At 47.5% G+C, this 25272-nt stretch overlaps 2 protein-coding genes and 1 long non-coding RNA gene across 10 annotated transcripts in view; 2 read left to right on the forward strand and 1 right to left on the reverse strand.

Annotated features, from left to right (window-relative positions):
* CDC25C (cell division cycle 25C) overlaps positions 1-15516 on the reverse strand; it is a 57757-nt gene extending 42241 nt beyond the window's left edge. Inside the window, exons 1-6 of one of the 6 annotated variants that reach the window (XM_055112990.2) lie at positions 12305-15516; positions 5327-5554; positions 3898-3992; positions 2855-2900; positions 379-412; positions 173-262 (exon numbers count right to left, since the gene is read on the reverse strand). In XM_055112990.2, coding sequence (XP_054968965.1) covers positions 173-262; positions 379-412; positions 2855-2900; positions 3898-3992; positions 5327-5554; positions 12305-12504 — 693 coding nt within the window. In that variant the 5' untranslated portion in view covers positions 12505-15516. Of the gene's footprint in view, positions 1-172; positions 263-378; positions 413-2854; positions 2901-3897; positions 3993-5326; positions 5559-5934; positions 6023-12304 lie in introns of those variants that run through there. The other 5 variants (XM_034960578.3, XM_055112991.2, XM_014345093.5 and 2 more) reach the window with 5 other exon arrangements.
* LOC103783397 (uncharacterized) lies at positions 6426-11590 on the forward strand. Of its 2 annotated transcripts, none has more exons than XR_010112129.1 (3): positions 6426-6525; positions 7773-7868; positions 11223-11590. It is a non-coding gene; the product is annotated as an uncharacterized LOC103783397 (long non-coding RNA). The 2 variants fall into 2 exon arrangements; XR_008625504.2 differs by lacking the exon at positions 11223-11590 and adding an exon at positions 7976-8756.
* On the forward strand, positions 11884-24074 carry FAM53C (family with sequence similarity 53 member C). 2 transcript variants are annotated; one of them, XM_055112993.2, is made up of 6 exons: positions 11889-12012; positions 12115-12201; positions 15534-15763; positions 16159-16216; positions 19177-19961; positions 21059-24074. In XM_055112993.2, the coding sequence occupies exons 3-6, from the start codon at positions 15686-15688 to the stop codon at positions 21314-21316; spliced, it is 1179 nt and encodes a 392-aa protein (XP_054968968.1). In that variant the 5' UTR covers positions 11889-12012; positions 12115-12201; positions 15534-15685; the 3' UTR covers positions 21317-24074. The 2 variants fall into 2 exon arrangements, with proteins under 2 accessions (XP_008952841.2, XP_054968968.1); XM_008954593.5 differs by lacking the exon at positions 12115-12201 and having other exon boundaries at positions 11884-12012.
* The last annotated feature ends 1198 nt before the right edge of the window (positions 24075-25272 follow it).

Genomic DNA, 25272 nt, shown 5'->3' on the forward strand with positions numbered 1-25272 from the left:
GCCAAACTTTAATAAGAAAAAACAAAAACAAAGAAATTTTCTCCCCTATAGTAATACAGTTTCCTTGTCTAGCATACGAGGTATAAACAGTTCTATGTCTCACTATGATACCAAGTTTCTTCACTCAAAAAATAAAACTGCCAATATATCTAGGTTTCCATTAAACACTCACATTTTCTTTATTTGCAGATGAACTACACATTGCATCTCTCTTTCTATGGCCACGGTCCAAACCATTCGGAGTGCTACAAAGAAGCTGTGCCTACAAAAGAGAGTTTGCTGAGAACGTCCAGCATCCTCAAGCCACAGGTGCAATGGAAACCCTCTGCCTCCCACCTGAAAAGCAAAACAAAACCCAAAAAAAGAGAGGCTACTCACTGGGCTACATCTCATTAGGTGCTGGTCATGATTCCTGCAGATTAAAACAAACTGCCTGTCAGGTTAGTCCCAAATACTGTTTGATTATTCTTCAGTGGATTGGTGCATCCCAACATTTTTTTTTTATTTCATTCTAGGAGCCCTATTCCTAGTTGATATGTCTCTTCCAACAACAATACATAGGGTATTCTCTGTGGTAAATATCAAGACTCAAGTGACATCCTGGAGATAAGACCCTCATTTTGCCTGCATAACCATATAACATGTTCCAAAGATGAACGAGTTTTATACAATTTACAATTCACTAATTTTCCAGCACAGTGTATCGGGGCTAATTTTTTTTTTTTGAGACGGAATCTGGCTCTGTCACCCAGGCTGGAGTGGCGCGACCTCGGCTCACAGCAAGCTCTGCCTCCCGGTTTCACGCCATTCTCCTGCCTCAGCCTCCTGAGTAGCTGGGACTACAGGCGCCTGCAACCACATTCAGCTAATTTTTTGTATTTTTAGTAGAGATGGGGTTTCACCGTGTTAGCCAGGACGGTCTTGATCTCCTGACCTCGTGATCCGCCCGCCTCAGCCTCCCAAACTTCTGGGATTACAGATGTGAGCCACCGCACCCTGCCGGGGCTAACTTTTTTAAAAAATTTAATTTCTGGCGGGGCGCTGTGGCCCACGCCTGTAATCCCAGCACTTTGGGAGTTCGAGGCAGGCGGATCACCTGAGGTTGGGAGTTCGCAACCAGCCTGACCAACACAGAGAAACCCGTCTCTACTAAAAATACAAAATTAGCCAGGCATGGTGGCGCATGCCTGTAATCCCAGCTACTTGGGAGCCTGAGGCAGGAGAATCGCTTGAACCCGGGAGGCAGAGGTTGTGGTGAGCTGAGATCGCGCCATTGCACTTAAGCCTAGGCAACAAGAGCAAAACTCCGTCTCAAAAAAAAAAAAAAAAAAAAAAAAAAGGCTGGGCGCGGGGGCTCATGCTTGTAATTCCAGCACTTTGGGAGGCCAAGGCGGGCGGATCACGAGGTCAAGAGATAGAGACCGTCCTGGCCAACATGGTGAAACCCCGTCTCTACTAAAAATACAAAAATTAGCTGGGCGTCGTGGCATGTGCCTGTAGTCCCAGCCTCTCAGGAGTCCGAGGCAGGAGAATCACTTGAACCCGGGAGGCGGAGGTTGTAGTGAGCCAAAATCGCACCACTGCACTCCATCCTGGCAACAGAGCGAGACTCCATCTCAAAAAAAAAAAAAAAAATTAATTTCTATCCTCCCTCCATGGATTTCATTATCTATCTGGGTTAGAGCATTTAAAGCAATTCAAGCTGGGCCCAGTGACTCACATCTGTAATCCCAGGACTTTGGGAGGCCAAGGGGTTGGGGGGGGGGGGCTGATCACTTGAGGTCAGGAGTTCAAGACCAGCCTGGCCAACATGGTGAAGCCTTCATTTTTGTATTACTAAAAATACAAAAATTAGCCGGGCGTGGTGGTGGACGCCTGTAATCCCAGCTACTCGGGAGGTTGAGGCAGGAGAATCGCTTGAACCCAGGGAGGCAGAGATTGCAGTAAGTCAAGATGGCACCACGCACTCCATCCTTGGCAACAGAGCCAGACTCCATCTCAAAAATAAAAATAAATACAGAAATAAAATGGTTGGTATGTGCTAGATACACAGTTTATTTACTCCTTACAATAGCTACTTTATGAGAAATGCTATTATTGTCTCCACGTTACAAATAAAAAAAATTAAGGTCCAATGAAGTTAAAAAAAACTTGTCAGAGTCACAACTGGTGAATGAAGTAGTAAGCCAGGAATCCAGACACTGATTCCAGAGCTTATACTCTGTACTTTCTTTTTTTTTTTTTTTTTTCTTTCTGAGACGGAGTCTCGCTCTGTCGCCCAGGCTGGAGGGCAGTGGCGCAGTCTCGGCTCACTGCAACCTCCGCCTCCTGGGCTCAAGTAATTCTCCTACCTCAACCTCCGAAGTAGCTGCGATTACAGGCATGTGCCACCACATCCGGCTAATTTTTGTATTTTTAGTAGAGACGGGGTTTCACCATGTTGGGCAGGCTGGTCTTGAACTGCTGACCTCAACTGATCCGCCCGCCTTGGCCTCCCAAAGTGCTGGGATTACAGATGTAAGCCACCATGTCCAGCCACTCTGTACTTTCAATTACTAAGATACAGCACCTTTCACATACAAATAAAAGCCTATACATAAGTGTAGTATACCATTTTCCTTCATTTCCTTATAGATACTTCTGATTATGATGGTTAAAATGAATAGCCTTCATTTTCACAACACTATTTAGATCTGGAAAACTTAGAAACTGTTCAAGGTAAGGAACTAGGCCTCAAAGCCCACTTATACCCAGTATGAAAGGTTTTGTACTCTACAGAGTCTGCACAGGATAAAATCTCTATGACCAGTGCTAAAAGGCTTTTGTGTGGGGTTCATTTAACAACAGAACTTACATCCCAGCTAAATGCACTTCCTGAAGTCCTGAAGAATCCAGGTGACCTGCAATCAAATATAAAGAATCAGTAAAAGGAGTTATTCTTGTCCATGCATCCTGTTTTTCCTTCAGATTTTCTTCATTACCAGTAAGCCGTATTAATTTCAAGGACTGAGCTTTTGAATACAAAGCCTCTCGATTGGTACCCATTTCATGGTACAAGGTACAATTTCACAGAAACTTAAGAATTTATATGTGTCACTAAAAGAAATCAAGTGTTGGGAAACACTACACTATGCTACCTATGGAGTTTTTTTTTTCTTATGAGTAGAAAAGAAAGGTTATCACTCAGAAAATCTGAAATTAGAATTCTGGAAGGTTAACTTATGAAACATTCCTTTTGGAATATTTCATATAAAACATATAAAAATTAGTTGACAACATATTTCTTTTTTTTTGAGATGCAGTCTCGCTCTGTCGCCAGGCGGGAGTGCATTGGTGCTATCTCGGCTCACTGCAACCTCCGCCTCCCGGGTTCAAGAGATTCTCCTGCCTCAGCCTCCCCAGTAGCTGGGACTACAGGCACGTGCCACCATGCCAAGCTAACTTTTGCATTTTTAGTAGAGATGGGGTTTCACCATGTTGGCCAGGATGGTCTCGATCTCTTGACCTCGTGACCCGCCCGCCTTGCCCTCCCAAAGTGCTAGAATTACAGGCATGAGCCACTGCACCTGGCCAACAACATATTTCTTTATGCTGGTTTCTTTGCCTCTGCTGAGAGGCATATCCTAATGACTATACTTTCATTCCCACCGTTAATTAGTCAACAAAATATATTCCTACTTGTCTAACATTTTCAAATGCAAAGTAGCTCCTATGTTATTATCTTTCTCTTCCCATTGGCTTAATCATTCTCAAAAATCCTCTAGTTACCCACAAAATTCCATCTCTTTAGGCAGATTCTTTTTATACTTTCACCACCTTCCGTCTCTATCCTACTTCCCTGTTTTCTCCCTTAAAAGTTATTCTTCCCTTTGAGGCCTTTATCTCCCTTCTCCCTACCAGTTTCATCAAGGTCTGCAGAAGTGGTAAGCTGAGTGGCAGTTATCTCCCCACTGCTAAGATTCGAAAGATCGAGGCAACGTTTTGGGGTTCCTCTGTTGAGACATAATAGTACATCGAAATTCCCATTAGATTATTATATCCTTAAAAGTCAAAGATCATGTCATCCTCTTCTTTTTTTTTTTTTTTTTGCAATGGAGTCTTGCTCTGTCTCCCCAGCTCAAGTGCAGCGGCACGATCTTGGCTCACTGCAACCTCCGCCTCCCGGGTTCAAGCGATTCTCCTGCCTCAGCCTCCCAAATAGCTGGGATCACAGGCGCCTGCCACCACGCCCAGCTAATTTTTGTATTTGTAGTAGAGATGGGGCTTCACCATGTCAGCCAGGTTGGTCTTAAACTCCTAACCTCAGGTGATCCACCCACCTCGGCCTTCCAAAGTGCTGGGATTACAGGTGTGAGCCACAACGCCTGGCCAATCCTGTTCATTTGAAACACCCCTTAATGACTATCGGATCATCTGAACAGTGTCCAAATAAATCTAATTGCTTTTGGGAAATATATCAGACTGGGCTGAGAAAAATCTCCCACTACCATAATCTGTACCTTATTTTCTCCTTACCAACATACTGAAACAGATAATTTTTTTTTTTTTTAATGAGGCCCAGAGTTTATTGGCCGAGGGGGATCTTGACTCCACATTCCCGGTCCTGAGCACTATGAACACAGGCTTGATTTCTCCCTGGGGTCCCTAGTTTTTCTCAGGTACTACTTCTCTTTGCTAGTTGAGACATGGTATGATCAGAATTCAAAGTACAACTGCAATAACACTAATATTAATACTAATAAAGTGACCAACTCGTAATGCAGCGGTTTTCAAAGACTTTTCCCAGTTATCACATCATTTGATTCTCACGAGATCCTAGTAAGATAGGAAGAGATTATTATTTCTTTGTCTTTTCTTTTCTTTTTGAGATAGAGTCTCACTCTGTTTCCCAGGCTGAAGTGCAGTGAGGCGATCTTGGCTAACTGCAGCCTCCACCTCTCGGGCTCAAGCAATCCTCCCACCTCAGCCTCCCGAGTTGCTGGGACTATAGGTGCACACCACCACACTCAGCTAACTTTTAATATTTTTTGTAGAGACGGCGTCTTGCCATGTTGCCCAGGCTGGTCTTGAACTCCTAGACTCAGGCGATCCGCCCTCCTTGGCCTCCCAAAGTGCGGAGATTACAGGCATGAGCCACCTCGCCTGGCTGAGATTATTTCTTGTCACAGAAAAGAAGGTGAGACTCAAAAGGGTTACACAGTCAAGGGCAGAGTTGAGACTTAAAGCCTGACCTTTGAGCCGGGATAATTGAAAACAAACCAACAAACAAACCCAACTGTTTGGAAATAGCAAAGGCAATACAGTGTAAAAATAAAAGTATATTTACCCAGACAAAATGTTTAGGTTTGCAGAATCACCAAGAAATTTGCCCACTGGAGTTCTAGGGACATCTGGACAGACGGTAAAGGAAGTGTCTCTCTCCAGGAGCAGGTTTAACATTTTCCTTTGATTAGACCTAAAACTGGGTCCTAAGCCAGAGCTTCCTTCCTCTCTTGTGGATGAGAAGAGTTCCGTAGACATGGTCTTCGAATTCTCACCAGGAAAAAAACAAAACCTAGCTAGGAGGAAAACGTCATCTAAATCGGTACATCACAGTTCCCTCAGCTTTCCTAAACTCCTCCACCCTTTCCAGCCAGGCGAATCAACACTGGAAGAGGGGCAACCCCGAAGGGTGATTCACAGCCTGGCTTAAGGTTAGAACCTGAATTCACCGACGAGAGGCAACCTTAGGACCTTAAAGATGGAATTAAGAGAGGATTTTGACTTGTTCCACGCCACACAGCTCGAGACTCCTGACTAGAAAGAACCCGGGTCTCGTAACTCGCGATAGTCCCCATTCGGCCCTCCCAACCTCTGTCTGTGGGGGCCCGACTGCACCCTAAGGGGGACAGTGGGGTCTCCGTGATTCCGTGGCGGAGACGGCTGCGGACTTACCTCAAGCCTGGAGTCTGAGGCTTGCCTACAAGAGGAGAGAAAGTAGATAGGGATCGGACACAGGCGAAGACTTGAGCAGAATGAAAGGAAATCTAGGGGAAAGGAGGCAGTTAACTAGATTGCAGCTCTGCCTTCCGACTGGGTAGGCCAACGTCGGACTCAGCGTCTTCCCTGAGCAGAAGGCCAAAGTTACGGCCTCTGAGCAAGAATATCAACAGCCGCAGGCGTTGACCATTCAAACCTTCCGCCAGCCCAGTAACCTATCCCCGCTCGCCTCTAAGCTGCGTCAGCCAATCTCCGCGCGCGCGCCCAGGGCCTCATGGCCTATCGTTGGGCTCGCAGATCACCTGGGGGCGTGTGCTTGCTCTGGAAATGGTAAGACTTGCCCCGCCCCATAGCCAGAGCAGGATAGTGATTGGCCCACCAGCGTTAGGCAGGCTGCGGGGTAAGCCCCGCCTCACGGGGAGCCTGGCGCATCATTGGCTCTCCCTCTCACCAATCTCCACACCCTTTCTGTTTTCCTCGTTCTCTCAGCCCCACGAACCCCGGGAGATTTAAACCGCGCCTTACTAGTGGTGTCCATTCACTAGGGTAATACTAGGAGAGATTATTTTGGGTGGAGGGTGTTGTAAGCGTTTCATTTTCTTCGCTTCTTTCTCGTGCCGTTTTCGCGGACGTTTTCTTCTAAGTTTTGCTGGCCTTCCACGGGAGATGGAGCGTTTGCTGCCGGCGTGGCAAGTGTTGGGGCGAGACGGGTGTGTGTGTTTATGCTGAGAGGCATTAGCCCCTTCCAAGAGCTTTGTTTGGTGTTTCTTTTAGTGTGCAGCATCTCAGAGACTCTAGCTCACGTGGGTAAAAAGAAATTCCGTTGCAGGGAAAGTGGAGGAATTAAATCATCTTGGTATAATCCTTATCGCAATCCAGAGGACCTCAAAGATTGGTTATTAATGAAAATTTGAACATTGACGAGGTGATATTTATAAATTATTGGCCGGACGCGTTGGCCCACACCTGTAATCCCAGCACTTTGGGAGGCCGAGGCGGGCAGATTACATGAGGTTAGGGGTTCAAAACCGGCCTGGCCAACATGATGAAACCCCGTCTCTACTAAAAATACAAAATTTAGCCGGTTGTGGTGGCACACACCTGTAATCTCAGCTACTTGGGAGGCTGAGGCATGAGAACTGCTTGAACCCGGGAGACAGAGGTTGCGCCACTGCACTCCAGCCTGGGCATTAGAGTGAAACAAACAAAAAGACATTCCTAATGTTAGGGATTTGCTTTTAAATAATCCTGTGCTGGGGGAAGGTATTGATGATACAAGATTGACCCTGAGTGTTGAGTGATGGGGGCAGGAGGGTCCATCATATCTGTGCTTCTCAAGGTTTAATTTGCACACTAACCACCTGAGGACCTGCTAAATGCAGATTCTGATTCGGGAGGTCTGGGTTGCGGTTGCGGCCCAAGATTCTGCCCTTCTAACAAGCCCCCAGCTGATGGTGAGGTAGCTGGTCCTACGACCATACTTTGCATGGTAAGGTATTACTCCATACTCCTTACTTCAATGTATATTTGAAAATTTCCATAATAAAAATGTTCAAAATAACCTTGGAAGCTCTTTAAGATGTAGGCTCCAAAAACGATAATTCAATAGGTTTAAAGTGGGGTCATTATCAAGGCCCCCAGGTGCTACCCATGCAGACGGCTTGCAGATCATGCTTTGAGAAACAAAAGTCAAAATGCAACTTGTGTCTGTTGTCAGGATCTTGGTGGCGGTAGTGGCTGAGAGGCACAGTGTAGCCAGCTGGTTTTTATCCTAATACCCTTTTCATCTGCAGAATCTGCTTCCCCAGAAAGGAGATGTGTGAAGATTCTTTGTCCTCTAGGATACAGACAGTGAGTGTGGGAGTTAGCACAGAACCTTGCTATGCCAGGTGAGTTTGAAAATCAGGCTGGGGATTAAGGGAGTGTGGGATGAGTTATCTGCTTTGACGACTACTGTATAATCACACTTTGTGGGAAATTGTATACTTCCCTGCAGGTGGGAAGTAGAGACAAAGTTATTCTCTATCGGTGGCAAAAGCAGATAGATTATGGCAAGTGCACACCTGGCTACCAGTGCTTTCTGCACCAGGTCCTCAAGTAAGTGCAGTTGTGGGTGGTCACAACAAAGGTGTCAACCAAGTGGCTTTAGTTCAATGTCAGGTGATGGAAATATACTAAAATCTGAGCACTCTGACAAAGTTGCAGCATTCCTAAAACAAATTCTCTAAAACTCTAGCCCCCAAAATAAGTTTCTGAGATTTCTCAAATGGAACTTATACACCTAGCTCTTAAGAGTATTTTTTTTTTTTTTTTGAGATGGAGTCTCGCTCTCTCCCAGGCTAGAGTACAGTGGCGCAATCTTGGCCCACTGCAACCTCTGCCTCCTGGGTTCAAGTTATTCTCCTGCCTCAGCCTCCCGAGTAGCTGGGACTACAGGTGCCCGCCACCACGCCTGGCTGATTTTTGTATTTTTAATAGAGGTGGGGTTTCACCATATTGTCCAGGCTGTTCTGGAACTCCTGACCTCAAATGATCCACCCACCTCGGCCTCCCAAAGTGCTGGGATTACAGGCATGAGCCACTGCGCCCGGCCGCCCTTAAGACTTTTTACAGATGCAGTGGTGCGCCTGTAGTCCCAGCTACTTGGGAGGATCACTTGAGCCCAGGAGTTTGAGGCCAGCCTGGGCAACATAGTGAGACTGTCTCCTAAAAACAACAACAAAAAAACTTTTTTTTTTTGAGACAGTTTCTTTCTTGTTGCCTAGGCTGGAGTGCAATGGCGCAATCTCAGCTCACTGCAACCTCTGTTCAAGTGATTCTCTTGCCTCAGCCTCCTGAGTAGCTGGGATTACAGGCATGCGCCACCACACCTGGCTAATTTTTGTATTTTTAGTTGAGACAGGGTTTCGCTGTGTTGGCCAGGCTGGTCTCAAACTCCTGACCTGAGGTAATCCACCCACCTCGGCCTCCCAAAGTGCTGGGATTACAGGTGTGAGCCACCATGCCCAGCCAACAAAACTCTTAAAAGCTCTACGTTTGTTAATGAGGTTGTTTTCCTAGCAAACATTTTCACTATCTCCTCATGATTCCAGCTGGCTTAGCTAATTGCAACATACTTAGCTAATTACATGTAAGTTTACATGCATACATGCAAACTGTGAAATGGTAGAATTATTTTAAAGGGAAGTCAAATATTGTCTTTTATATCTTGATTTATGAGGGTGTTGGAATATATCTAAGTTATCCTTCCCAGAACAAAGAATATTAGGGAGGTGGGAAGTTTGGTGTTTAATCTGATTTGAAGATTTACTTTTTCTGTTGGATTGAGGGCATTGATCCTATGTCATCCTTGGGGAATCCCTATCTAGGCTCCTGATTCACTGTGATAAGCAGTGAGCTGTGTTCCTTCACCTTGACCTCAGTCTGACTCATACATGTTGTTGCCAGGGCACAGTGACAGCCCGGGCTTCACCCTGAAACACCAAACAAGAACAGGAGGTACAGCCATCACTCCTGGGATGCCCAGATCAGGCAGTGGAGAAGAGCCCTGCATTCCTGGGATCCTCCCAGCCAGCCTCTGCAGGGCAGAGGGGCTGAGGGGTGTGTTTTCTATTCCTGGTTCTTTTTATGACTGGTAGGCTTAGCCCTACTTCTCCCCACTTTGCAGAGGTTTAGCTTTCACTGGGTGAAAAGGGAAGGTCTGAATCGAGTGCATGTTCCTCCAACTCGGCTGTTCCTTCCTAGGCAGGGAATGAAGAGTCTTAGAACCAATGGATTCCACTCCTTTGGATGACCTCCTGGATGACTGGCTCCAGGCCCTGGAGCCCTCAGAATATGGATGGAGAGTATCTTTTGCTGAAACCCATTGGAGCAGGGTCACAGATGGGGTTTGGCCCATGAGGGCATAATTAAGATGCAGTTCAAAGCAGTGGCTCAAGAACAAAAGACTAAAAAGGGGGCAGCAGGGAAAGAGCAGGACATGAGTAAAAAATCCTTGGGAACTAAAAGTGGAATAAGGAGATTTAATTATGGGTAGGAGTGTTGGGCTGCACTGGGAGGCCATTTTATAGATGATGAAAGGGGATGTAACCTTCCTTTGAAATGAGGCCTGAAACTTGACTTGCAGGGTTTTTTTTTGTTTTGTTTTTTTTGTTTTGTTTTGTTTTGTGTCTCAGTTTCTTTCAATGTTTTGCAAATGAGCCAATGCCTACTTTTAACTCAACCATTTAATTCATAATAATTAAATTATTAATTTAATTAATAATAAAAAGGTGAACAGCTTAGTGGTGAAAAGCAAGGGCTTTTAGACTGCTTTTTGAGAGTACCTTTGCCTACCATGTGGGCAGTCACTTAACTTCTTGGGCTGTTTCATTTGTCAAAGAGAAGGTTTTGTTTCATTTGATGATTGTAAGAAAAAATGAGAATATATATCAAAGTATGTAGGTCAAGTGTGGTGGTTCACACCTGGAATCCCAGCACTTCGTTTTTTGTTCATTTGTTGTTTTTTTTTTGAGACAGAGTCTCATTCTGTTGCCCAGGCTGGAGTGCAGTGGCACAATCTCGGCTCACTGCAATCTCTGCCTCCCCGGTTCAAGCGATTCTCCTGCCTCAGCCTCCCGAGTAGCTGGGATTACAGATGGGCGCCACAATGCCCAGCTAATTTTTGTATTTTTTAGTAGAGACGGGGTTTCACTATGTTGCCAGGCTGGTCTCGAACTCCTGACCTCAGGTGATCCGTCTGCCTCAGCCTCCCAAAGTGCTAGGATTACAGGTGTGAGACACCACGCCAATCCCAGCACTTTGTGAGGCCAAGATGGAAAGATTGTTTGAGGCCAGGAGTTTGAGACTACCCTGGGCAACATAGCAAGACGCCTCTCTCTACAAAAATAGAAATAAATATGCTGGGCATGGTGGCACACCCCTGTAGTTCTAGCTATTCAGGAGGCTGAGATGGAAAGGATTGCTTGAGCCCAGAAGTTCAAGGCTGCAGTGAGCTGTGATCGCCTCAGTGCACTCCAGCCTGAGCAACAGCAAGACCCTGTTTTTACAAAAAAAAAAAAAAAAAAAAAAAGTAGCATGGTGTCTGGTACATAAGAGCAATTATTGGAAACCATGTGTCCCCTACTTCATGGCCCCTAACTCTGCTCCTTTTGCCAAGGGGAAATAGGCAGTGCAAGGTAAATCTTTCCACCCCTATTTTCTCAGTTAGTACTGTACCTCATTTTTCCTCTACTCTTTTTCAGTTTGTAGACTTGGTGGCTCCTGCCTCCTCCCCTCCCTGGCTCAGTGAGGACGACCCCCGCCACTGGCTCTACTTTCCAGCTGATCACAGCTATTTACCTGTCCCAGTCTTGAGTAAGGCACAAAATATTTACAGAAAACAGATGTCTTTCAGAGGACTTGTTGCTAAGTGTAATAGTGAAGATTACTTGCATTACTGCTACTTTCCAATCAATTAAAAAAAAGAAATAGAAAACTTTGTATTACAAAGAGATCACAACACGAACGCATTGTTTAAAGCCTCTCCTTTATCCACTTCTTTGCTTGTCTCCCTAAACCATCTGTGATGCTAGCTGAGACTCGAATTTACATAAGAGCCAGAAACCATCAACCCAACCTCTTCACACACTAACGTCTACATTCAGTCTCTTTAAAAAAGACTTAAACTTTGGCTCATGTGGGAGGTGGTGGTAGTGGTGGAGACTTAATAAAAGGTGGTTTTGTCTTCCTGAAGTGGAAATATAGCGCCGTCAACATCTTTTCCCCATCTGCCTGTTTCCTCCTTCCCTTTCTGTTTAAGGAAAGTCTAACCACCGCACTTCTCCCCACCTCCCCGCACCTCCCCCCCGGCAAACGCAAGCAACTGAACCGCCTATGATGTCATAATCACAATCCCATTACCTCATCCTGCTGGGGGGGAGGGGGCGGAGAGAGAAGAGAGGGAGTGAACAGCCCTGGGCTATCCTGAGCTTTGCAAAGTGTTCTGGGTGAGGGCAAATTACAGAACCAAGTGGAAACGTCCCCGCAACCATTGTAAGTCCTGGGTTTTTAAGGTTCAGGCCGATCCGGCAGCTGCAAGAGGGGCTCCTGGGACTCCGAGCAGGCCCTAATCCGCGCTTGGACCACACTTCCCAGCAGCCTTCACGCCGCGGACGGGTCCTTTGCTGGGGGAAGGGGGATTCCTTCGAAGAGGTGGTCGTGGAGGGCGGGGCAGCAGAGCAGGTGAGGGGCACTGTGGCTAATTGCGTGACGCGGCCCGAACCGAGTGGGAGGCTGCAGTTGGGCCGATGGAGGGAGGGAGGGCAGGGGCGATGCCTTTGTTTACCTTCTTCCGACATGGCCTCCCCCGCGGGTTTCAAGATGTGCCTCCAACTGGGGCCGTCCACTTTCTGCGATATTTTGGAGGGGGTGACTCGTTAGTGAGGAAACCACCCCCATCCCTAAATCAAAGCGCCAGGCTCGTTCCCAACAGCGCTGTCCGAGAGACACTTTGAGAGAGACACGACACGGAGCTGCGCCCTCCATGGGTGGCTTGGGGGGATTCTGCGAGCCGGAGCTGTCCCCCTACTCTCCTCAGGGACTCGTTGGTTCGCGCCAGCGCCTTTTAAGGGCACCGTGGGGCGAACCGAGCGCTCAGAGCTGCTCCGGCCGCGGCCCTGGGAGCTGGAGGAGCCGCGGTAGGTGGTGGAGGGCAGGTGGCGCTGGGGCCTCGGGGCGGGCACCTCAACCGTCCCTCCCTCCTTCCCTCTTTCCCCTCCCCCAGCCCGACCGCCCGCGCGGCCGGGCCTCGCTGGCCGCCTCTGCGGGGAGAGCACGGGACCCGGTGGGGGAGGGGGTGGCGGAGTGCTAAGTCCCAGACCCTCCCCATCTCCTGCGTCCTGAGTTCGCTTCCCGCGGCCAGATGATGGAACCTAGTGGGAAGAGGCGAACGACAGCCCCCCTGAGCGAGCCCTGGCGCACCCCACCCCCCCGCCCCGGGGACCAGCGGACGCCCCATGCCCCACCCCGCGGGAACAGGCAGGGCAACAGAGGGAGAGGTTGAAGATTGGAGGGACCTAGCCTTTTGCTTCTTCATGGGGGTGGGGGGAGGGGTGTTCCCCACTTGTCACCCCTTTCCCCACCAGAACCATATGGAAGAAGAGCAGGCAGATCTCCACCTACCTGTTCATGCACCTCCCTGCCTTCCTCATGTTTTTCTTTAGTCTCCCCAGGAGGTGTGGGGCTGGGACCTGGGGGGAAGGTCCCCAAAGGGTTTGTGACTCTCCTCCCTGTTGGCCTGACCTGATCCTACCTTGTCTAGGTACAGCACAACCTCAGCATCCCTGAAACAGGAGTGTCAGGGGTTACTGCCATCCAATAGGAGATGGGGTGGGGGTCTGATCTTTATTTTTGGGGGCTGCTGGTGGAGGGAAAGCCTGGACTGAGAGTTAGGCCTGGTGGGGTTGCTGAGAGGGCCTAGCGGCCTGCTGCTCTGTGAAGGGCTGAGCCCCGTGCCAGTTGTTAAACTGAGAAGTTTTAACTTGTTTAGTGAACATTCAGGGCTGTCTCTACCCTTCAGATACACAAAATGGAAGGGGAAGGAAGGCGGCAAGAGAGGGCTTCTTACACTTTTTTCAATGCCTGCTTGAGAAAGAGGAGGCCCCTCGCGGAGCTGGTTTGCCTTCTTTTGTGTCCTGGTTTGATTCCTTATGGCTTCCGTTCTGTTCCCCCTCTCAGCCTGGCCTGTTTTAGGAAACTCAGGCTGAGAGTATCAGTTGCGTGGTGGTAGTTGCATTGTTCCAATTACCGCTGTGTGTGGCCACATCCCAACAATTAAAGTGCAGAAAAACACAAATTCACTGTCTTGACTTGATCCTAGAGGTGGCTGGGAGTTTGCTGTTTGTCCAAATGCCTCATGAAAAGCTGGAGAGTTTGCTTCCTTCCCTGCTCCTCATAGCTGGTTAGCCTGAGGCCTGGGGTCTCTAGGGTAAAATCCTGCACTTAGGTTCCCTCTCTGGTTGATCTTTGAGGGCAGCAGAGTTAAGAAACCAAGAGCAGAAGTGATATAAGTTTTAGCTTCTCCCGTAAGAATATAGGGGAAGCAGCTGAAGAGAGCTCCCCGGAAGCTAGAATTTTGTTCAGGGTGGTAATAATTATGCATGAAAATGATAGTTAACTGTAATGATGATTGACTTCTCTTGCACCTTTCTTCCAGAGAACTCCAGGTACATCCAGGTTTATCTCTTTGCTCTTCCTTGTGCCCTCCTTCTAAGGTGTGAGTGGGGTAGAGATAATTCCTCTTTTTTGTAGAGTGATCTGCCCCCAAGGTCACAGAAGGAAGAGCCCTCTTGGGCTTTTCTTAGTGTGCAGGTGAGGGAGGATGGTATTCAGCCAGAGAGATGGACCCTATTGCCTTCTTCATCTTATTGATTTCATTACTTCTGACATTCTGAGGCCTTGAAGATTCACAAACGGGAACGAGAAATGGTAGTCTGTGTGGACTTCTGATTTTTATAGGTCAGATGGTACATTTTGTACATTTTAATATGTTATATTGTTCCTGTGACAGGTTAAGATTATTCTGCCCACTTTACATATGGGTAAACTGAGGCCAAGGAGTATTAAATGATTTGTCAAAACTCTTAGCAAATTGGATTAATAATTAGATTTCTTGATGATTTGTTCTCTTGACTAGCTAATGCTACACACATTCTCTGGTAAGCTGTCAGCTTGCTGCTCATTTCCGGGAATAGATAGAACAAAATCAAGACACTGGCTTAACCTCCCCTTTTCCCTTGAGCAAGGCCCCTCAGGTAATTGTGTGGGCTTGAAGCCTGTTATCTGATACAGTTAGTTTGCTTCTATCAGAAGTTGACCACGAGAAAGAATCTTGGTTAACTGTATCCATGGACTTTGCATCAGATGAGGCTAAAAACTTAGTTGAACAGTCATGGATGTGTTGTTTATGACGTCTGTAGAGTTGAAATGTATTGGAATTACCCTGACCATTTCTTTATCTTCCCATTTGATAAGAAAACAAACACTGTATCTATTGGAAAACAATAATATATCAGATGTTTAGGCTGTGGGAGGACATAAAATCCTATGTACTCAGGTCTAAAGCAGAAAGTCTTGCCTACAACCACTGTTATTCCTTGTTCTCTTATTACTATTTCTGTAGTTTAGGAGAAGGGTACCTCTTTTCACTTCTGACTGGAAGATAAAATACTGGGCTGATCTTGATGGAAATAATCATTTGGGCATCCCTCTCTCTCACTTGAGCAGCTGTTTTCTAAGTGGTGCTGGTATTCCAGTTAGAAACAACAGAGCATGAACCAGTTTAAGGGTGGCAAATAAGTTTCAACTTGATTGCCAACTCTATTTTATTTCATATCTGGACTGCCAAGTTCATAATTTCTGAAGCTGTGTTTAGGCTTAGCTGGAAAGAGCTGTGATCAATTGATGTCTGCCAGAGGCCTGGCTTAGGGGTGCTGTGGTATGTGTGCCATGCATTTTCCATCTCTGGACCAGGTGCATCTCTAATATCACTTGGGGCTGGTCCCTCTAATTGGCAGACTCAGCAGGCATGACTGGAGAGGGAAGTCCCAATGGTGCTAGAATGGTGCTGCAGTGGCAGAAGACGGCTCACGAGTGAGGTCTGGAAGAACAACAGGGAAGACATCCATCATTTGCTCCAAAGTGTGCAAGTCAAATCCTGGGGAGAATCATGATAACCCTGATCACTGAGCAGCTACAGAAGCAGACTCTGGATGAGCTGAAATGCACACGCTTCAGCATCAGTCTGGTAAAAGACCAGTCTTCCTGCTTCTCCACGACCCCCTCCCCCTTTTTTCTGAGGCTGATTGTTGCTATTACTTTACTCTTGTCCTGTGCTGTATGAATCATGGTACTTAACCTGGAAGAGCCCACTAATGGCTCAAAACCCAGCCCAAAAGGAAGGGGGCAGGGATTTTTCCACCGATAGAGAAGGGACAGCAAAACTTGGGTGGAGAAGGGTTTGAGATGTTGGAAGATGTGGATTGTTTGACTTACTAACTTTGGGAAGACAAGAGGAAGAACACTTAATGTCCCTGACATCCCTGTAGCTCATGAATCGCAGAGGAGAACTGAAGAGGGCTTCCTAGAAATCTGTCAGTGTGTCCTGAATCCAAATCATGATGGATATTCTCTCTTTCTTAGCCTTTGCCTGATCATGCAGACATCTCCAACTGTGGGAACCCTTTCCAGCTTGTGTCTGGTAAGGCATCGTGTGTGTTTGTGTACGTGTGTGTACCCATTCCTCTCTCCACACATTTCTATCATTGGTTTCCAGTGACCAGGGCTAGCGAGCCTACCTCTAGAACCTTCTTGCCAGGGTCAACTTCTGAGATTGGCAGTTGTCTTTCATGTTCTAGCATGAAAGTTATCTGGTTGGTTTGCTCTTATTCTAGCTTTGTGGGGACTTGTATAATCTAATTTTTTGAATAGGTAATACATTCACATGGTTCAAAATTTAAAAAATAACAACAAAAAGGTTATGCTGAGAAAAGTCTCTCTTACTCTCCCGTTCCCTATCTACCCAGCTTCTACCACCTCCCTAAAAGTATTAGTTTCTTATACAGTATATGTGACTAGAATTTCTTTATATAAAAAGAAGCAAATGTATATATTTATTTCCTTTCTTTTTTAAGTTCTGGGATACATGTGCAGAACATGCAGGTTCGTTACATAGGTGTACATGTGCCATGGTGGTTAGCTGCATCTATTTTATTTCCACGTTTTTAACACAAAAGGTTGCATACTATATATTATTTTGTACCTTTAAAAAAAAAAATGGGACCGGGCCTAGTGGGTCACACCTATAATCCCAGCACTTTGGGAGGCCAAGGCGGGCAGATCACCTGAGGCCGGGAGTTCAAGACCAGCCTGACCAACATGGAGAAACCCCATCTCTACTAAAAATATAAAATTAGCCAGGCGTCGTGGCGCATGCCTGTAATCCCAGCTACTCGGGAGGCTGAGGCAGGATAATCACTTGAACCCAGGAGGTAGAGGTTGCGGTGAGCCAAGATTGCGCCATTGCACTCCAGCCTGGGCAACAAGAGCAAAACTCTGTCTCAAAAAAAAAAAAAATTGCTGGGCACAGTGGCTCATGCCTGTAATCCTAGCACTTTGGGAGGCCGAGGTGGGCGGATCATGAGGTCAGGAGTTCGAGACCAGCCTGGCCAACACAGTGAAACCCTGTCTCTACTAAAAATACAAAAATTAGCCTGGCATGGTGGTACACACCTGTAATCCCAGCTACTCGGGAGGGCAAGGCAGGAGAATCACTTGAACCCAGGAGGTGGAGGTTGTGGTGAGCCCAGATCATGCCACTGCACTCCAGCCTGCACAACAAAGCAAGACTCCATCTCAAAAAAAAAAAAAACAAAAAACGAAAAAAAATTTAATATAGCTAGGAGATCTTTCCCTATCAGAATGCTGAGTATTCATTCCCTTGTTATATATAGCTACGTATTATTACACTGCATAGATGTACAGTGGCTTATTTAATGAGTTTTCTATTGATGTGCATTTAGGTTATTTCTAATCTTGTTTGGATACATAAAACTGTAGTGGGCCAGACGTGGTGACTCATGCCTGTAATCCCAGCACTTTGGGAGGCCGAGGTGGGCAGATAGCATGAGGCCAGGAGTTCGAGACCAGCCTGGCCAGCATGGTGAAACCCCGTCTCTACTAAAAATACAAAAATTAGCCGGGCATGGTGGCAGGCGCCTGTAATCCCAGCTACTCAGGAGGCTGAGGCAGGAGAATCCCTGGAATCCAGGAGGCGGAGGTTGCAGTGAGCCGAGATCGCGCCCACCGCACTCCAGCTTGGGCAACAGAGCGAGATTCCATCTCAAAAAAAAAAAAAAAGAAAAGAAAAAAGAAACCGTAGTGAATAACCTTGTACATATGTCATTTTTTCACATGTGAAAATATATCTGAGGTATAAATTCGTAGATTATTAATTACTCAGTTAAAGGGCCCCTGATCGTAGGGACATTTAGATGGAGGCATCACTGGTGGACAATCAGAACTCCCTAACTCATGCTGCTCAGCTGTTCTGCATCTCATTTTCTTTTCTGGGATACCTAGCAAGGGAAGTGAGTTGGCAAAAACATGTTCATTCAGTCTCTTCCTCCTGTTTATTAAAGACTTGCTGAAAGCCAGGTATTGTGTCATAAGTATAGAGCAGGAACTCATGGTCCCTGCCCTCATAGTGGTTAGTAGAGGGAAGAACTGTAGACCAAATACACTCGGTATGAATTTTGCCACCATCAAGTCTGATTTCGTATACTTGTCATTTGCCCCAAATATCCAGCCCCTGCAGAATTCCAGCCAGCTAGCCAGAGGAGTTTGGACTAGGCCCTTTGTCCCTTAATGAGCCGTCTCCCAAAAGTCACAATTTTGGTTGGAATACAGTGAGTGAGGATTGTTTCTTTTAGTCCATTTTCCCTTCCTTCTCTTGGTCCCTCCATCTGTTTGGATTTAAGAGAAGGCCTAGGGGAAGGGAATCGGAATATGTGGGTGGCCAGACAGAAACGAAGATGAGCAGCACAAAGTCAGGGTTTCCCAAGCCCAGGTTTCACTGTCAAAGGCCTTCCCCACCCTGTTTGCCCTCCCTAGGAATAAAAGTGATCTCTTACCTGCCTGATTACCTCTTACTTCTTGGCAGTCCTAACTCCTGACTTGGTGCTGTTGACACATGAGAGGAGGAAAGGCCGAGAAAGGAGAGCATAGGCCTGCTTTTCAGCATCCAGGGCAAGCGTGGGGGAGGGGCGAGGGAGAGATGAGCAGGACACTCACAAATGTGTTTGTTTCTCTTGACTTCTTTTACCTTTGAGAGGGAGTGGCAGGCAGTAGATGAAATGTTTTTGATTCCAGGTAGTTGGTCACAATGGAGGCAATAGAGCATAGTGGTTTAAAAACCTAGCCTTCACATCAGACAGACCTGGATTTGAATCCTCCTTTGGTCTTTTGAGTGCTATGTGATTTTGGGAAAGTTATTGAATTTCTCTTATCTGTGAAATGGGGATAATGATAACGAATACTACCTACCTCATAAGGTTTTTGGAAATTTTCACATAAAATGCTCCATACATTATGTGGCAAATGGTAAGTTCTTAAAAAATGTAAGCTATCATTAATATTATTCTTATTATAAATGCCTTCCAGAAGGTGCTTCCTGGAGGGGCCTGCCCCACTGTTCCTGTGCTGAGTTCCAGGACAGCCTCAACTTCAGCTACCATCCCTCAGGCCTGAGCCTGCACCTCAGACCACCCAGTCGGGGAAGCTCCCCCAAGGAGCAGCCCCTCTCCCAAGTCCTAAGACCTGAGCCCCCAGATCCAGAGAAGCTTCCTGTGCCCCCTGCCCCTCCATCCAAGAGGCACTGCCGCTCACTCTCAGTGCCCGTGGACCTGTCTCGCTGGCAGCCGGTGTGGCGGCCCGCCCCCTCCAAGCTGTGGACTCCCATAAAGCACCGGGGCAGTGGTGGAGGGGGTGGGCCGCAGGTGCCTCACCAGAGCCCCCCAAAGCGGGTCTCCAGCCTCAGGTTCCTCCAAGCTCCCAGTGCCTCTTCTCAATGTGCCCCAGCTCACAGACCCTACAGCCCTCCTTTCTTCAGCCTGGCCCTGGCCCAAGATTCCTCTCGACCCTGCGCCGCCTCCCCTCAAAGTGGCTCCTGGGAGAGTGATGCTGAGTCCTTGTCACCTTGCCCACCTCAGCGCCGCTTCTCCCTGTCACCCAGTCTGGGCCCGCAGGCAAGCCGCTTCTTGCCCTCTGCCCGGAGCTCTCCCGCATCCTCCCCAGAGCTGCCCTGGCGACCTCGAGGTCTCCGCAACCTTCCCCGAAGCCGCTCACAGCCTTGTGATCTGGATGCCCGCAAAACTGGGGTCAAGCGGCGCCACGAGGAAGACCCCCGGCGTCTGCGGCCTTCCTTGGACTTTGACAAGATGAATCAGGTGGGACCAGCAAGACTAGGGGAGCTTAGATGGGAGTGTGGGGACTGTTCTGTTTCCACTTTTGAGCTAGCCCCTAGCTTCATTACCCTGCCGCCCCCGCCACCAACAGCACCTCCTTTAGCTCTTAGCTAGGGTGACCTACCATCCCAGTTTGCCTGGGACTATCCCAGTTTTAGCACTGAAAGTCCCCCCATCCTGTGAAATGCCTTAATCCTGGGAGTTAGAGAAATTGGGGTGAGACCCATGTTAAACCTTCCAACAGGGATCCCAAATTGTCCTGCAAGAGGTACTTTCCCTCCTTTCCAAGAATGCATAAGCTGCAAAAAATTCCATCAGTACCTACTCCTTGTGCCCAAAGCTGGTTTTGCCACTTGCCTGTCACTGCTTCAAAGTGGGTCTGTGAGGGCTGAAGCAAGATGGGCTGCTACAGTGTATTCATCTGTTAGACAAATGTTTTTTGACTTCCTGGTATGAGTACAATTATTGTATGTATGCACTTTGCTCACTTTTTTCATATTATTCTTTCTAGACCACTAGGTTACAAACCTCTTTAAGAATTAATTAATTTTTTCATACAGTCGTCCATCCCATCTGCAAACATTTACTGACTCTGACTAGGCACTGGCAGTACAAAGTAATGAAACACTGCAGATGATGTTCCTGCCCTCACAGAGCTTCTATTCTTGAATTCAATGGAAACAATGGGCTCCAAATTTTGTCAGAAAGTTTACAAACGCCAGGCATGGTGGCTCACACCTGTAATCCCAGCACTTTGGGAGGCCGAGGCGGGCGAATCATGAGGTCAGGAGATTGAGACCATCCTGGCTAACACGGTGAAACCCCGTCTCTACTAAAAATATAAAAAATTAGCCGGGCGTGGTGCCGGGCACCTGTAGTCCCAGCTACTGGGGAGGCTGAGGCAGGAGAATGGCGTGAACCTGGGAGGCAGAGCTTGCAGTGAGCCAAGATCACGCCACTGCACTCCAGCCAGGGTGACAGAGTGAGACTCCGTCTCAAAAAAAAAAAAAAAGTTTACAAACCTCACCCTAAAGAATTCTTGCCTTCAGGTGTAACTGTCTTCTTTGTTTGTTTGACAGAAACCATACTCAGGAGGTCTTTGTCTCCAAGAAACAGCCCGGGAAGGCAGCAGCATCTCTCCACCATGGTTCATGGCCTGTAGCCCCCCACCCCTCTCTGCTTCCTGCAGCCCCACTGGGGGTTCCTCCCAGGTGCTGAGTGAAAGCGAAGAGGAGGAGGAGGGGGCTGTGCGGTGGGGTCGGCAGGCGCTGAGCAAGCGGACACTGTGCCAGCAGGACTTTGGGGACCTGGACTTGAATTTGATTGAGGAAAACTAAAACTGAGAGGCTACTTCCTGGGGCCACACAGACTGACTCTCTCATGGCTACTAACAAGTGTCGAGGCCCCAAGGCTGGGGGCCGAGCCGGGAATGGGGGTGAGTGGAGGGCTCCGACTCAGGGCAGCCGGATATCTTCTCGCTCCAGCAAGCTCGACCATGCCAAGAGACTGGCCGGGACAAGATAAACGGAGCTGGTGGCGGGAGGGACAGCCCCAGAGCAGACCCTTCCTATGGCGGCCCTGAGTGTGAGTATCCCTGCCACCAAGAGAGCAATGGGCAGGGAAGGAAGGGGTCTGCCAACCCGAGCTCGGGGAATTTCACTAGCCCCTTTGCTTCAAAGGGCACTTGTGTCTTAGAATTTGGCCAGGGTGGGGGGTTGAGTCAGCCTCCTCAGAGAAACTGCGTGAGAGTGTGTGCGTGCATGGGAGTGTACTTGTGGAAAGGTGTGTTTGCGTAGCCTTAGGGAAGGAAGGCAATTGCTCCTTAACAGCAGAGTATCATGATACCCCCAGGATCTTGAGTTTTTTACAGGATGTTGGGTTTGCTCAAGGAGTCAAGAGGAGGGCACCAAGTTTTAGCTCTGGAACCAGGCTTGTAATCCATAGCATCACCGACTCTGCAAAGGATTTCATTTTGGGGCACAGCAGGGTGTTTTAAGTGCTGTGACTTCAGCTAATGATCTTTTCTTCAGCCCCACCCCCTCCCCACTAGCTCGATCTAGTATATTGGGGAATGCAGGTGGGGGGTGTCACCATATTTTTTCTGAGCTGGCCTTTTTTTTCTCATCAGATTGTCTAGGCTATATTCCACCTGCCTCTTTTGCCCTCTTGAGTAGAGTTGCACACAGCACATGGGCAACTGAAGCAGGGTTGAGGGGCTCTATCTCTCTCTCTCCTCTGCTGATGGGACCCTTTTCCCCTCACCCTCTGCCCTTCTAAGTCATAGACTAGGTAGGAAGGCCCTATATTGGTCCCCAGCATCTACTGAGGCAGACCTGCAACAGAAGTGGCATTCAGTCCCCAGCAGACATGGGTGAGCTCACCCCAGCACTGCTGTTGGGAAGGTGACTGCAGGAAACCAATTCTTACAAGATCCAGGCCCAGCCTTTTCGACCTGCTTGAGAAGGAAGAAGGGGTGTTTAGCATTTAATAGTTTGCTTGTCTTCCACTCCTGCCAGGAAGTGTTTATTTGCCTCTAATTGGCCCTGAGAGACCATAGGGAGGTTGGGGCTCACTGAGGGATTGGCTGAGGATGTATAAAGCAAAGGCTGTGAGAAGCAGTTGGGAGTTTGGTTGTCATTGGATTGAATTTACTTTTTTGTTTCTCACCCGCAACTTGAGCCAGGACAGCTGGTCCAAGTGGCCACAGTGATGGGTTTAAGTACCTTGGTAGGGCTGGCACCAGTGGAAACACATACTGAAGCTGCCACCACAATAGCTTGTGAGGTTTTATCCAGCTTTGGTTAGACCCTGCATGACCAAATTTGACCTGCCCTTGTTTATGGCAAGAAGGGCATTTTTCTCTTCAATTTCCAGGGTTTCCTAGGACCCAGTTCCTCATGTAAGGGAAGAAGACCAAGGTCTTTGTGTTTTCTTCCTCATGGAATTGAACCTGACATTTTCGGGATCTCCTGCATGTCAGGAGCATCAGTGAGGCTTCAGCCTCCTCGTCTCCACTCCAGAGAGGAGGTGGCTATGTCTTCTTAAGCCTCTGGCCCTCAGAGGCTCCTCCCTATCTCCTGGCTAGTTACCACTAGGCTACCAGGTCTCTAGGGGCCTGAGAGAGGCCTTCTAGAGAATCCAGGGAAACTGTGAGCCCAGGAGTTGCCCATCTATGGTTTCATTCCTCCCCTGGCTCTTCTCCCTCTTCAGGCCATAATTTCCCTGGTGCCAATTTCTTTTCCTCCTGGGGCATCCTCATCCCAGGGCTCTCTGCTGCAGATTGGCTGTGCCAGCTTCCAACAGGTTACTGGCAATGCCAGTGAGTTTCTGCAGGCCCTAAGCTGAAGAAGTGAGGCAGTGATTCTGCCTCCATCCTGGTTTCCCCAAAGCCCCAGGGCACCATCCTTAGGGGAGAAGGTCTACAGTTATCATTATTTTAATTCCATTACTTTCAGTCTGGAAAACTAAGCTAGTCAGAACTGTCATCTTGCTTCCCAATCTAAGAACCTGTGGCCCTGGAACACTTTTCAAGAATTGGTTCATTTTGCTTTACACAGTAGATCTGTTCCAACAGTTCTGTGTAAACCAAATGCTATTTTTCAATGCATTTGGACTGCTGACCATTTAAAAGCAGCCTATGATTGCTTCTTTTTGTAAAGCAAGCAACCTCCCTCCACTTTAGCTGTTTTGACTATTTGAATTTTCACATATTGGGCTTACCCAGAGTGGAGCACACCTCCAGGGCATGTGGCTGACACTGGGTCGATGTCTGCATCTGTGCTGTGTGTGTGGTGTGGTTGGCCAGTAGGTGAGTATCCCTGTGTGTGTGAGTGAAGCCACTCCCCAGGCTGGTGCTCTCCTCCTGTGCCCAGTGACTGCCCAGTGGCAGCTCAGCTGCCCTTCACTCCCACCTGCTGCCAAAGTCCCTGTGCTAATGGGATTACAAATACAAAAAGTGGAAAAAAATTTTCGTAAACTTTGTTTTATATTAAAAAAAAAATCCATAAGTCTGTGTGTGTTAAACATGAGGTTCTGCCTCTGTGGCTGTGTTTGAAAAAATAAAGTTTTATTAGAATAATCCATTTTCCCAAGCAACCTTGTGTACTACAGTGTCTTCTTCCCTTCCCCACAAAGACAAGGAAGAAGCAGGGTAGAAGGCCACGTAACTGTTCCAGCCCCTTCATCTAAGATGTGGGTCAACCTTTCAAAAAGGGGCAGTATTTGGACCCTAGGCCCTTTGCCGGCCATGGCAGGATGTTATACTGTGGCCCAGGCTTCTGCTAAGGCCTTGGTTATTTTTGGCAGTCTGGTTTGGTCTCTCTTTCCCTGGCAGTTACACTTGTCTCCTCCTGCCTGCTGTCACTCTCACTTCCAGCAAGTTGAAGTCAAGTATGAATGCATTCCAGCTCCCTGAGAAATGGTTTATGGTACAGTCAGGAACTTGTCTAGATTGGTTTGTAGGCTTTGGGAAGTAGGGAGAAGGCAGGGTGGGAGACGGCCAGGGATCTTTCTTAAGTTTTCACATGTTACATCCTGGAGAGATAGAGGTTTAGTCATCAGAATTCAGATTCCATAGACCTAGGCAATTTTTCCATCCTAAAAATACTGCTTTTGGAAAATAATCCTAGCTGCAAAGCTTCTCTTTTGTTGTAGAAGACAGTATTTTCCCTAATGTTTCCTTTGGGAGTGTTGGTTTGCCAAAAGAAGCTATGTGGCTCACTCTTTAGACCTTTCTGTTCCACCCTTTCTTCTCTCTATGTTGACATTCTTCCAATGTGTGTGGGTGAAGTGTAGTTGCTTAGAGATCCAGGCAGGAGCCTCTATCTCTAAGGCTTAGCCTTTCTTTACCAGTTGTGGTGCTAATTTGCCAGGCAGCAAGAAGAGTCAAGTTGCTTAGCTTATGTCCTGGTTTCCTGCTTCAAATTGGTGGCACTCATCATTGAATACCAATGAAGTGTGTGCAGGACAGGACTGACTTGACTACCTGGAGCAGGAATCTTTGCAGGGGTGCAAATACACCCTAGAAAAAGTGAGGGTTGTCACCTGCCCTGGAAACAAAGGAAGGGCTTTGGGGAAGTGGTGGGCAGTGGCATGTGGTTAAAGAAGCTTAGAATTACAGGGTTTTTTTTTCTTTAAAACTGATGTTTCATTTCACCTACTGCTTGAGCAGGGGTAAAGTTTGAACATCTAAAATGACTTTGTTTCCCCTTTTTTTCTTTTGAGTTTATTTTTGTTGGATTTTTCTGCTATTTTCTGTGAGGCCAAGTGTGATTTTATTTTTCATTCCTGAAGT

This window comes from Pan paniscus, chromosome 4 (genome assembly GCF_029289425.2).
Source record: "Pan paniscus chromosome 4, NHGRI_mPanPan1-v2.0_pri, whole genome shotgun sequence".
NCBI lineage: Eukaryota > Metazoa > Chordata > Mammalia > Primates > Hominidae > Pan > Pan paniscus.

Excerpts from the sequence above, each read along its gene's own strand:
- FAM53C (XM_008954593.5), top strand. The coding sequence starts at position 15,686 with ATGATAACCCTGATCACTGAGCAGCTACAGAAGCAGACTCTGGATGAG. Across the intron at positions 15,764-16,158 it reads CACGCTTCAGCATCAGTCTG|CCTTTGCCTGATCATGCAGA; the intron begins GTAAAAGACCAG and ends TCTCTTTCTTAG. Across the intron at positions 19,962-21,058 it reads ACTTTGACAAGATGAATCAG|AAACCATACTCAGGAGGTCT; the intron begins GTGGGACCAGCA and ends TTTGTTTGACAG.